This window comes from Dipodomys spectabilis, unplaced genomic scaffold (genome assembly GCF_019054845.1).
Source record: "Dipodomys spectabilis isolate Male_0828 unplaced genomic scaffold, ASM1905484v1 ptg000495l, whole genome shotgun sequence".
NCBI lineage: Eukaryota > Metazoa > Chordata > Mammalia > Rodentia > Heteromyidae > Dipodomys > Dipodomys spectabilis.
The window spans coordinates 245,530-257,500 of NW_024871172.1; the positions used below are offsets into that span (position 1 = coordinate 245,530).

The 11,971-nt window shown below is 66.5% G+C and overlaps 2 protein-coding genes across 2 annotated transcripts in view; both read left to right on the plus strand.

Moving 5' to 3' along the window:
• Window positions 1–106: 106 nt before the first annotated feature.
• On the plus strand, window positions 107–7,451 carry Vps28 (VPS28 subunit of ESCRT-I). The gene is made up of 10 exons (XM_042669445.1): window positions 107–197; window positions 951–1,019; window positions 4,154–4,182; window positions 4,305–4,342; window positions 4,538–4,627; window positions 5,297–5,402; window positions 5,509–5,610; window positions 5,965–6,018; window positions 6,988–7,079; window positions 7,163–7,451. Exons 2-10 carry the CDS (start codon window positions 983–985, stop codon window positions 7,278–7,280), a joined length of 666 nt encoding a protein of 221 aa, XP_042525379.1. The 5' UTR covers window positions 107–197; window positions 951–982; the 3' UTR covers window positions 7,281–7,451.
• Window positions 7,452–10,484: 3,033 nt separating this feature from the next.
• The window catches only part of Slc39a4 (solute carrier family 39 member 4), a 9,077-nt gene continuing 7,590 nt past the window's right edge, over window positions 10,485–11,971 (plus strand). The window contains exons 1-3 of the mRNA XM_042669444.1: window positions 10,485–10,679; window positions 11,049–11,321; window positions 11,677–11,890. Of these exons, the coding sequence (XP_042525378.1) occupies window positions 10,485–10,679; window positions 11,049–11,321; window positions 11,677–11,890 (682 nt within the window). The remainder of the gene's footprint in view (window positions 10,680–11,048; window positions 11,322–11,676; window positions 11,891–11,971) is intronic.

Genomic DNA, 11,971 nt, shown 5'->3' on the forward strand with positions numbered 1-11,971 from the left:
GAGCGGCCGAGCGCCGACGGCGCAGGCGCACGGCGCGGGGGCGGGGCCGTCCCCGCGCGCCAGCGTAGGCGGGAGGGTCGAACGCCGATCTCTGCGCCCGCCCCTTTCCCAGCGGGCTCAGGCGGAAGGAAGATCGCCGAGCTGCTGATCGGAGCCTCTACTCCGGCGCCATCTCTGGAGCAGCCCGGGAAGCCCAGGTACGGCGGGGCCGGGCCGGGCGCGCTGCAGGGCTCTGTGGGTGCGGGGCGGCTTCACGGCCCGGCCCCGGGCTCAGCCCCCCCCCCCCCCCCGCCCGGCCCCAGCTCCGCCCGCTCCGCCGCACCGGCAGCGCCCGCACAGTCCCCGCAGCCCCCGGGCCTCCGCACAGTCCCCGCAGCCCCCGGGCCTCCGCACAGTCCCCGCAGCCCCCGGGCCTCCGCACAGTCCCCGCAGCCCCCGGGCCTCCGCACAGTCCCCGCAGCCCCCGGGCCTCCGCACAGTCCCCGCAGCCCCGGGCCTCCGCACAGTCCCCGGGCCTCCGCACAGTCCCCGCAGCCCCCGGGCCTCCGCCAGCACCGGCAGCGCCCGCACAGTCCCCCAACCCCAGGCCTCCGCCGCACCGGCAGCGCCCGCACAGTCCCCGCAGCCCCGGGCCTCCGCCGCACCGGCAGCGCCCGCACAGTCCCCGCAGCCCCGGGCCTCCGCACAGTCCTCGCAGCCCCGGGCCTCCGCACAGTCCCCGCAGCCCCGGGCCTCCGCACAGTCCCCGCAGCCCCGGGCCTCCGCACAGTCCTCGCAGCCCCGGGCCTCCGCACAGTCCCCGCAGCCCCGGGCCTCCGCACAGTCCCCGCAGCCCCGGGCCTCCGCCGCACCGGCAGCGCCCCCATCTTCTTCCCCTAAGAGCCCGGGTCCCCTGCGCGGGAACGCTCCCGAGGCCCGGAGTCCGGAGTCCGTCCCGCTCTGTCCCACAGGTCTTCGTGCCGTGGCCTCGAGAGCCTAGAAGATGTTTCACGGGATCCCAGCCACGCCGGGAATGGGCGGTGAGTGTGCCCCGCGCGGGGGGGGGGGGGGGCCACGCCGGGAATGGGCGGTGAGTGTGCCCCGCGCGGGGGGGGGGGGGCACGCCGGGAATGGGCGGTGAGTGTGCCCCGCGCGGGGGGGGGGGGGAGGCCTCGCCGGGAATGGGCGGTGAGTGTGCCCCGCGCGGGGGGGGGGGCACGCCGGGAATGGGCGGTGAGTGTGCCCCGCGCGGGGGGGGGAGGCCTCGCCGGGAATGGGCGGTGAGTGTGCCCCGCGCGGGGGGGGGGGGGCACGCCGGGAATGGGCGGTGAGTGTGCCCCGCGCGGGGGGGGGGGGCACGCCGGGAATGGGCGGTGAGTGTGCCCCGCGCGGGGGGGGGGCACGCCGGGAATGGGCGGTGAGTGTGCCCCGCGCGGGGGGGGGGGGGAGGCCTCGCCGGGAATGGGCGGTGAGTGTGCCCCGCGCGGGGGGGGGGGGCACGCCGGGAATGGGCGGTGAGTGTGCCCCGCGCGGGGGGGGGGGGCACGCCGGGAATGGGCGGTGAGTGTGCCCCGCGCGGGGGGGGGGGGCACGCCGGGAATGGGCGGTGAGTGTGCCCCGCGCGGGGGGGGGGGCACGCCGGGAATGGGCGGTGAGTGTGCCCCGCGCGGGGGGGGGGAGGCCTCGCCGGGAATGGGCGGTGAGTGTGCCCCGCGCGGGGGGGGGGGGGCACGCCGGGAATGGGCGGTGAGTGTGCCCCGCGCGGGGGGGGGGGGGGAGGCCTCGCCGGGAATGGGCGGTGAGTGTGCCCCGCGCGCGGGGGGGGGGGGGAGGCCTCGCCGGGAATGGGCGGTGAGTGTGCCCCGCGCGGGGGGGGCACGCCGGGAATGGGCGGTGAGTGTGCCCCGCGCGGGGGGGGGGGGGGGAGGCCTCGCCGGGAATGGGCGGTGAGTGTGCCCCGCGCGCGGGGGGGGGGGGGGGGAGGCCTCGCCGGGAATGGGCGGTGAGTGTGCCCCGCGCGGGGGGGGGCACGCCGGGAATGGGCCGTGAGTGTGCCCCGCGCGGGGGGGGGGGAGGCCTCGCCGGGAATGGGCGGTGAGTGTGCCCCGCGCGGGGGGGGGCACGCCGGGAATGGGCGGTGAGTGTGCCCCGCGCGGGGGGGGGGGGAGGCCTCGCCGGGAATGGGCGGTGAGTGTGCCCCGCGCGGGGGGGGGGGGCACGCCGGGAATGGGCGGTGAGTGTGCCCCGCGCGGGGGGGGGGGCACGCCGGGAATGGGCGGTGAGTGTGCCCCGCGCGGGGGGGGGGCACGCCGGGAATGGGCGGTGAGTGTGCCCCGCGCGGGGGGGGGGGAGGCCTCGCCGGGAATGGGCGGTGAGTGTGCCCCGCGCGGGGGGGGGGGGGCACGCCGGGAATGGGCGGTGAGTGTGCCCCGCGCGGGGGGGGGGGCACGCCGGGAATGGGCGGTGAGTGTGCCCCGCGCGGGGGGGGGGGGGAGGCCTCGCCGGGAATGGGCGGTGAGTGTGCCCCGCGCGGGGGGGGGGGCACGCCGGGAATGGGCGGTGAGTGTGCCCCGCGCGGGGGGGGGGGGCACGCCGGGAATGGGCGGTGAGTGTGCCCCGCGCGGGGGGGGGGGCACGCCGGGAGATGGGCGGTGAGTGTGCCCCGCGCGGGGGGGGGGAGGCCTCGCCGGGAATGGGCGGTGAGTGTGCCCCGCGCGGGGGGGGGGGGGCACGCCGGGAATGGGCGGTGAGTGTGCCCCCGCGCGGGGGGGGGGCACGCCGGGAATGGGGCGGTGAGTGTGCCCCCGCGCGGGGGGGGGGGGGGAGGCCTCGCCGGGAATGGGCGGTGAGTGTGCCCCGCGCGCGGGGGGGGGGGGGAGGCCTCGCCGGGAATGGGCGGTGAGTGTGCCCCGCGCGGGGGGGGCACGCCGGGAATGGGCGGTGAGTGTGCCCCCGCGCGGGGGGGGGGGGGGGAGGCCTCGCCGGGAATGGGCGGTGAGTGTGCCCCGCGCGCGGGGGGGGGGGGGGGGGGGAGGCCTCGCCGGGAATGGGCGGTGAGTGTGCCCCGCGCGGGGGGGGGGGGGAGGCCTCGCCGGGAATGGGCGGTGAGTGTGCCCCGCGCGGGGGGGGGGGGGGAGGCCTCGCCGGGAATGGGCGGTGAGTGTGCCCCGCGCGGGGGGGGGGGGGGAGGCCTCGCCGGGAATGGGCGGTGAGTGTGCCCCGCGCGGGGGGGGCACGCCGGGAATGGGCGGTGAGTGTGCCCCGCGCGGGGGGGGGGGGAGGCCTCGCCGGGAATGGGCGGTGAGTGTGCCCCGCGCGGGGGGGGGCACGCCGGGAATGGGCGGTGAGTGTGCCCCGCGCGGGGGGGGGGGGAGGCCTCGCCGGGAATGGGCGGTGAGTGTGCCCCGCGCGGGGGGGGGGGGGGGAGGCCTCGCCGGGAATGGGCGGTGAGTGTGCCCCACGCGCGGGGGGGGGGGGGAGGCCTCGCCGGGAATGGGCGGTGAGTGTGCCCGGCGCGGGGGGGGGGGGGGGGAGGCCTCGCCGGGAATGGGCGGTGAGTGTGCCCCGCGCAGGGGGGGGGGAAGGCCACGCCGGGAATGGGCGGTGAGTGTGCCCGCGCGGGGGGGGGGGCACGCCGGGAATGGGCGGTGAGTGTGCCCTGCGCGGGGGGGGGGGGGGAGGCCTCGCCGGGAAATGGGCCGGTGAGTGTGCCCCGCGCGGGGGGGGGGGGGGGGGAGGCCTCGCCGGGGAATGGGCGGTGAGTGTGCCCCGCGCGGGGGGGGGGGGGGGGAGGCCACGCCGGGAATGGGCGGTGAGTGTGCCCCGCGGGGGGGGGGGAGGCCTCGCCGTCCGGTGAGTGTGCCCTGCGCGGGGAAGGCCTCCCGTCGGGCGATTCCCCTCCACCTCCCTTCACGTGGACAGAAGAGATCACGGTGGAATGTGAAGATCCTTGGTATCTCCCGGGTTCTACCCAGAGATTGTGAACCTATGTGCACGTACTTGGAGGCCACAAGCTAGGTGTGGTCCCTTGGTGCTGGCCTGGCAGGCAGCCCCGCAGCCCCCTTGGAGCCCGTGAGGCACCTCACAGCTCTTTCTCACGGAACTGAACGGGGTGGGACTAGCACCTCAGGGTCCTTGTAAGCTCACCTGCCAGCTCCTGCTTGTTTTGTTCCAGCCCCTGGGAATAAGCCGGAGCTGTATGAGGTGAGTATAGTGGAGGCCTGCCTGGCTAGCACTGGCCTACAGCAGACATCTGTGGCTCTCACCCTGCTGTCCTTGAGTGGCTAAATGGTGGTGCTAGCTGACAGGCCCACTCTTTCTAATAGGAAGTGAAGTTGTACAAGAATGCCCGGGAACGGGAGAAGTAAGTCATGTGGCTGCTCCCAGCATGTTTGCTGTCCCCCCCCCCCCCCCCCATCCCCTGCCTCCGCCAGGGATGGGTACGAGGTGCCAATGTTTTTGCTGTAGCTGTGATCTGGGGCAGGAATTGGCCACCTCAGACACCAGAGACCTGGGCTTCCTGCCTTAGGGTTGTGGCCTGATGGACAGATTATCTCAGGTATGACAACATGGCGGAGCTGTTTGCAGTGGTGAAGACCATGCAGGCACTGGAGAAGGCATACATCAAGGACTGTGTCACCCCCAACGAGTGAGTGAGCCCACTGGCCTGTAGCCTCTGGCAGGCACCTGCCCTTTAGAGTCTGGGGAATCAGCAGGAGCAGAGTCTGAGCCCAGGCTGCAGGCCGCCTAGTGCTCTGGGGTGGGAAGTCCTACAGAAGTTGAGAAGTATCCAGTGTTAGAGGCGAGATGCAAATAGAGATAGTCCTGGCTCTGTCTGGAGGCCCAGAGGGCCTGACTGATAGAAGATCAACCTCAAAAAGTGAGCTAGAGCATTGGGACATTCAGTCTGACTTGGTGCTGGCCCTGTGGCCCTTCCAGCTCTTATTCAGAGTTGTTATTTATTTATTGTGGGATTTGGGGGGTTGCTTTGTTTGTTTTTGTCAGTCATTGGGGCTTAAATTCAGGTCCTGGATGCTGTCCCTGAGCTCTTCTTGCTCAAGGTTAGAGCTCTACCATTTTGAGCCTCAGGACCACTTCCAGGTTTCTGGTGGTTTATTGGAGGTAAGAGTCTCAAGGACTTTCCTGCCAGGGCTGGCTTTGAACCCTGATTCTCTAATCTCATCCTCCATGGCCTGTCTGTCCCCAATCCCTCAGACCCCTATGAGAACTATTCTGAGTCTGGAATGGCTAAAGGAGCACAGGAGGAGGGGCACTCGTCTTGTCTCGGACCCATAGCAGCAGATCCCTGTCTCCCTAGGTACACGGCAGCCTGCTCCCGACTCCTGGTCCAGTACAAAGCTGCCTTCCGACAAGTGCAGGGCTCAGAAATCAACTCCATTGATGAATTCTGCCGCAAGTTCCGAGTGAGTGAGCAGGTCCCTCCATCCTGCAGGAAAGATGGAGTTGGATGTCAGCACGCCTACCAGGGGCTGGCCTTCAAGGCTCCGTACCCTTGTCTGCTTCCCTCAGCTGGACTGCCCGCTGGCCATGGAGCGGATCAAGGAGGACCGGCCCATTACCATCAAGGATGACAAGGGCAATCTCAACCGCTGCATCGCTGATGTGGTCTCGGTGCGCACACCCCACACAGGAGGACCGCATATGGGCCTGGGGGGAGGAGCGCCAAGGAGCACCCGGGTGGGGACCCCCATAGCCGCATCCAGGGGGCTCTCCAAGGCCTGCCTGGCTTCCTGCAAACACCAAGAGGGGACATGGGCAGGACCTCCGAGCACCCCCCGCCCCAAGTCCCCCCAGGCAGGCCATAGCCAGGAGTCCAGGCTTGGGAACTGGTGTGGAGGGAGGAAGGAGCAGGGGTGGGGGTGGTGGTGATGGGTTCAGCCCTGGACCGAGCTCTGCAGGGGCCTAGAGTTCCAGGGGTTTCCCCACCCAAGTGGTAGGAGAGCCTTCATGTCCACACTCCCGTAGCTCTTCATCACAATCATGGATAAGCTGCGTCTGGAGATCCGCGCCATGGATGAGGTACAGGACCGGGACTGGGGGAGGGGCTGGGGGGGGGCATGGATGAGGTACAGGACTGGGAGGGGAGGGGCGGGGTGGGGGGGTATGGATGAGGTACAGGACTGGGAGGGGAGGGGTGGGGTGGGGGGGTATGGATGAGGTACAGGACTGGGAGGGGAGGGGTGGGGTGGGGGGGCATGGGTGAGGTACAGGACTGGGAGGGGAGGGGCGGGGTGGGGGGGCATGGGCGAGGTACAGGATTGGGAGGGGGAGGGGTGGGGTAGGAGGGGCATGGATGAGGTATAGGACTGGGAGGGATGGGGGGGCATGGATGAGGTACAGGACAGGGAGGGGGGAGGGGTAGAGTGGGGGGGCATGGGTGAGGTACAGGACTGGGAGGGGAGGGGAGGGGTGGGGGGGCATGGGCGAGGTACAGGACTGGGAGGGGGGAGGGGGGGCATGGGCAAGGTACAGGACTGGGAGGGGAGGGGTGGGGTGGGGGGGCATGGGCGAGGTACAGGACTGGGAGGGGAGGGGTGGGGTGGGGGGGCATGGGCGAGGTACAGGACTGGGAGGGGAGGGGTGGGGTGGGGGGGCATGGGCGAGGTACAGGACTGGGAGGGGAGGGGTGGGGTGGGGGGGCATGGGCGAGGTACAGGACTGGGAGGGGAGGGGTGGGGTAGGAGGGGCATGGATGAGGTACAGGACTGGGAGGGGTAGGGGGGGCATGGATGAGGTACAGGACAGGGAGGGGGGAGGGGTAGAGTGGGGGGGCATGGGCGAGGTACAGGATTGGGAGGGGGAGGGGCGGGGTGGGGGGCATGGGCGAGGTACAGGATTGGGAGGGGAGGGGGGGCATGGGCAAGGTACAGGATTGGGAGGGGGAGGGGTGGGGTAGGAGGGGCATGGATGAGGTACAGGACTGGGAGGGGGAGGGGCCGGGCGGGAGGCAGAGGGCAGAGCCGTGTCAGCCTGTGCCTATGGCTGCAGATTCAGCCGGACCTGCGAGAGCTAATGGAGACCATGCACCGGATGAGCCACTTGCCCCCAGATTTTGAGGGCCGCCAGACCGTCAGCCAGTGGTGAGTGACCTTCCTGGGCATGCAGAGTCAAGGCTGGCATCGCTGCCCTGCGGCCCCACACCCACACACAACTGTGCCCCCAGGTTGCAGACCCTGAGCGGCATGTCTGCGTCTGATGAACTGGGAGACTCTCAGGTGCGCCAGATGCTCTTTGACCTGGAGTCCGCCTACAACGCCTTCAACCGCTTCCTGCACGCCTGACCTCCAGTGCCTCCTGTGCGCGCGCGGACATTCAGAAGACAAACTTAGGAGATGGTCCTGGGTTCTTCTGCGCTCTTACTTGCCCTGGCTCTGTGTCGTTAGGACCTCACCCCCGGTGAAGATGTGTGACCCTCCTGCTATGGCAGTAAAGATGTGGTGTGACCCTCCTGCTCTCCTGGCTCCGAGTACTCAGTCCTGACCCCCTCTTTCCCCCGGCCCTGTGACCGGTCCATACACCGGGCTGCCTCCACAGGCTCCAGCTGGCTGAGCTTGGGGAGGGCTGGGAAGGAGGCTGGGGCCATATCTGCTATCCAGTTGGGCCAGGTGTAACGAATCTGGCAACCTCCCAGCTAGAGCTTGATGAACACAGGCCACAGACCGGCTAGCAGCCCTACGTGGCTCCTGTGCACCTTTATGTGTCAGACTCTGACCCTTCGCTAGGGCCAGGGACCGCAGTCCACATCTGATAGCCTGGCCCTGCTGGCCTCGGAGCAGGGCACTGACCTCGGAGCAGGGTGCAGCAGGGTTTAATTGCTGCACCAGCTCTCCTGCCTGGAAACTTTTTTTTAATGCTATTCCTGGGGCTTGAGCTCAGGGCCTGGACTCTTGTCTCTGAGCTTCTTTTTTTCAATCTACCATTTAAGCCACAGCTTCACTTCTGGCTTTTTCTGAGTGGCTTATTGGCAATAAGAGTCTCATGGACTTCCCTGCCTGGGCTGGCTTCAAACCATGATCCTCAGGTCTCAGCCTCCTGAGTAGTAGGATTACAGGTGTGAGCTACCAGCACCTAACCTTTTTCGTTTTTGGTAGTCCTAAGGTCCTGTGCATGTTGTCAAACCACTTGACCACTAAGCTCTCTTCCCAACCTTTGGTTATTTGAGAGAGGGTCATAAAATATAGCCAGGCTAGTTTTGTTGTTGTTTTTTGTTTTGGTCAGTCGTGGGGCTTGAACTCTGGGCCTGGGCGCTGTCCCCCAGCTCTTCAGCTCAAGGCTAGCACTCTACCACTTAAGCCACAATGCCACTATCAGTTTTCTGGTGGTTTATTGGAAATAAGAGCCTCACAGACTTTTCTGCCTGGGCTGGCTTTGAACCACGATCCTCGGATCTCAGCCTCCTGAGCAGGTAGAAGTATAGGCTCCTGGCTAGTTTTGAACTCACGCTCCTGCCTGCATGGCTTGAGCGGGTGGCATCTAGAGCCACTTGTGTGCAGTAGTTGATGGTCAGAGAGTATTGTTTTAATACATCTTTTATTGTGAAAAAATGTGAGACTTAACACCATAATCATTGTTAACACCATTGAGTGGCACTAAGCATGGATTCTTGGGGCCATGCCTGCCTCTTAACCTCTACAAGTCTACCTTCCCGAGCTGGACCCCTGTACCACTAGTACATCTCATGCTCCAGCCCTTGGTACCCACCATTCTGTTTCCCGTCTCTGGGCTGATGGCTTTTGGCGTGCCCAGCGGTCCTGTAAGTGCAATCATGCTACTTGCCATTCTGTAGCTGACTTGTTCTCATTCAGCATAATGTCTTCTCAGCTCATCCATACTGTAGCATGTGTCAGAATTTCTCCCCAGTTCCCCCCCCACTTTTTTGTTTTTGGTCAGTCATGGGGCTTGAACTCAAAGTCTGGACGCTGTCCCTGAGCTTTTTCAGGTAAAGTTTAGTGCTCTACCGCTTTGTACCACAGCATGACTTCTAGTTTTCTGGTGGTTAATTGGAGATGGTGAAAGGATCCATCACATCCATGCCAGGGGACCACGCAGAGGCAGACAGGCACAGGAGAAAGGTTGTTTGCCCCTTGCCACAGGCTTCAAGGATGGCCTGATGATTGGGTTGAGGCCTAGCCTCAGTCAGGCTCCCTGCTTTGGAGCAGTGAGTAATGAAGCTATGCAGACTTCACAGCCCACAGCCGGCCTGCTTTTTGTCCCCTCACACTCCTCTGGGCCAGGGCAGGATGTGCACTGCAGGTGTCCCAGCATGAAGGCTCCAAGTTTGTGGTATGAAGTGGGAGAGGCACCTGACCCCAGGTCCCCTTGAGCCCCCGCCCAAGGCTACAGGGCAGAATCCTCAGGCTCCCCGCCCTGAGGGGCCTGGCAGCCTTCTATGGCGGTTGGGGACGGTGCCTCCCTGCAGCCCAGCCCTCCTGAAAGCGCAGCCTGCCAGCTGGGGTGCTGCTTCTCAGTACTCTGACCTTTACCCCAGCCTGTTCCTGTCCCCAGAAGTCGAGATAAGGTCCAGGGGTCAAAGGCTGGATGAAACCAGCAGGGAGGGACAGCACCAGGGTCCTCCCCCAACCCCTTCCTGCCCCCTGGAGCCTGCCAGGTGGCCGCAGGGCCCAGGCCACTCTTCCCTTCCTGTTTTTCTGGGTTTTGGCTTTAGCGATTTCCTGGGGATTTTCCCTGGAGAGCTGGGGGTGGGGAGCGTGACTCCACAAGTTGCTTTCCACACACACACACCCCCCTCCACCATCACCACCAGGTAGCCACAGCCCAGGGCTCTGGAAGAACCCCTTCCCCTCCCAAGGCTGGCCACAGGGCTGGGGTGTTAGGGTCCTTGAATAAGAAGAGTGGGCGCAGGTCCTGCAGGTCTACACCTCCCAAATCCTGCCATAGTTGAGTGTCAAAAAAACACTTTCCTAGTAGGAACATGGGTGGCTCATGGCTGTAACTCTAACTACTTAGGAAGCTGGGCTCTGAGAATCGTGGTTCAAAGCCCCGATGGGTGGGAAAGTCTTCAAAAGCCGCAAGTGGAGTGGTGGCACAAGTGATAGAGAGCTAGCCTTGGACAAAAAGAGCTCAGGGACAGTGCCCAGGCCCTGAGTTCAAGTCCCAAGATCAGCACCAAAAAAGAAGAAGGGAGAGAAGAAAGGACTGGGGCCCAGCTTTGAGGTGGTGCCATCCCTGCGGCTCTGTCCTGGCCCCCCCTGAGGGCCAGCCTCCTGAGATCCAGGCCCGACAGGCCACCCACCCACCCAGCCAGGGTGAGGGGCCCAGCCCTGCCTCCAGGCCGCAGCCCTGGCCCCCAGCTGCTAGGGAGGATCTGCCACTGGAATGGTTAACCCGGCACAGCCAGCAGCCAATCACAGGGCCCTGCAGGAAATACCTGGGAGAGGTCCCTGTGCTGGGGCCTGGCAGGTCAAACCCAGCCCCAGTCTGGACCTAGGCCGCAGACTCACCAAGTCTCCACCTAGGCTGGAGGCATGGCGGTGTTCCCGGGTCGGCTCACCCCAGGGCTCCTGCTGTCAGTGCTGCTGGTAACCGCCGCTGTGGCTCAGCCTACCAGTCTGCTTCACCTGCTCACCTCAGGCCAGGGTGCTCTGGATCGAGAAGCACTGGGCAGCCTGTTAAATATGCTGGCGGACCGTGTGCACTGCACCGACGTGCCGTGTGGAAAGGTAACAGCCCCACCCGAGGAGTCCCCCAGCCCTTCCTGCCCGCTCCACCCTGCAGCCTGCCGGAAAGGCACCTGGGCAAACTCCAGGAGGCGGGCTGAGGCTGGTGGATGAGCTGCTGGGAGACCAGAGCCTGCCTTCCCTACCCAGCGCTGGGATGGACGCAGCTGCCCTGCCTGCCACAGATAGCTCCACTGCTCCTGACTGTTGGAAGCTGCCCAGGATGGGTCCCCTGTGTGTGGGCTCCTAGTTGGACTAGTGGATTTAAGGACGGGGAGGTTCGGGCATGATGTGATGATGGGGTTCGTCCTCGCCAAGTCTGTTCCTTCTGTGGAGTACCCATCCTAGCCCTTCTCCCCTGTCTGCCCACAGTGCCTGTCCGTGGAGGACGCCTTGGCCCTGGGCAGGCCTGACAAGCCAGGGCTAGTTCTGGAGTCCAAATACATTGGCCACCTCAGTGCTGCCGTGGCCCTCTACCTTAGCAACCCTGAGGGCACATGTGTGGACATCCGGGCTGGCCGCCTGGCCTCCCAGGTTGACCATTTCCTGAGACAACTCGGGAGTCCTGACGCCATGACCCTAGGCCTGAATCAGCTGCTGCAGAAGTTGGAGACCCAGACTTCCATCCAGTCCCCTGGGGAGGAGGTGAGGGCAATGGGAGCCTGAGGGATCTCACCCAGGGACTGCAGGGGTGACGTGCCCAGCACATCTGCAGACACTGCTGGAACCACAGCTGGATATTCCCTTCTGAGTGGGAGAGGGGGTCAGGAGGGCTCTGAGGCCCAAAGGAAGGAAGAGTCGGGGTGAGGTCGGGGTGTCTGGGGCAGGCCTTGATAAGAGGCCAGCCCACGCTGTAGACGAGCTAGGGTTCTGTGAAACCCAGCAAGTGTTCTCATGAGAGTGGTAGGCCCAGGCCCAGAGAACAAGGCTTGCCAGGCTGCGTGAATCTGGGTGGGGACCTTGGAGCTGAGGTGGGGCTGAGAGGCCGTCCCCTCTCCAGACCTGCGTAGGTGTCCCTCAGCTGCTGGAGGAGGTGGAAGAAGCCGGAGCTCCTGGCAGCCCTGGCCCGGCCCTGGCCGCCCTGCTAGACCACGTCAGGAGCGGGTCTTGTTTCCAGCCCCTGCCCAGCCCTCGCAGCCTCCCGAGCCCTCAGTACTTTGTGGACTTCGTGTTCCGGCAGCATGGCGGCCAGACTCCCAACATCTCCCTAGCCGGTGAGACCTGCCAGGGAGAGAGCTCCCTCCACCCGCCCCCCACACCCCGCAGGAGGGTCTGGAGCCTACAACAGCTCCCTC

Excerpts from the sequence above, each read along its gene's own strand:
- Vps28 (XM_042669445.1), top strand. The coding sequence starts at position 983 with ATGTTTCACGGGATCCCAGCCACGCCGGGAATGGGCG. Across the intron at positions 4,183-4,304 it reads ATAAGCCGGAGCTGTATGAG|GAAGTGAAGTTGTACAAGAA; the intron begins GTGAGTATAGTG and ends TCTTTCTAATAG. Across the intron at positions 5,403-5,508 it reads AATTCTGCCGCAAGTTCCGA|CTGGACTGCCCGCTGGCCAT; the intron begins GTGAGTGAGCAG and ends TGCTTCCCTCAG.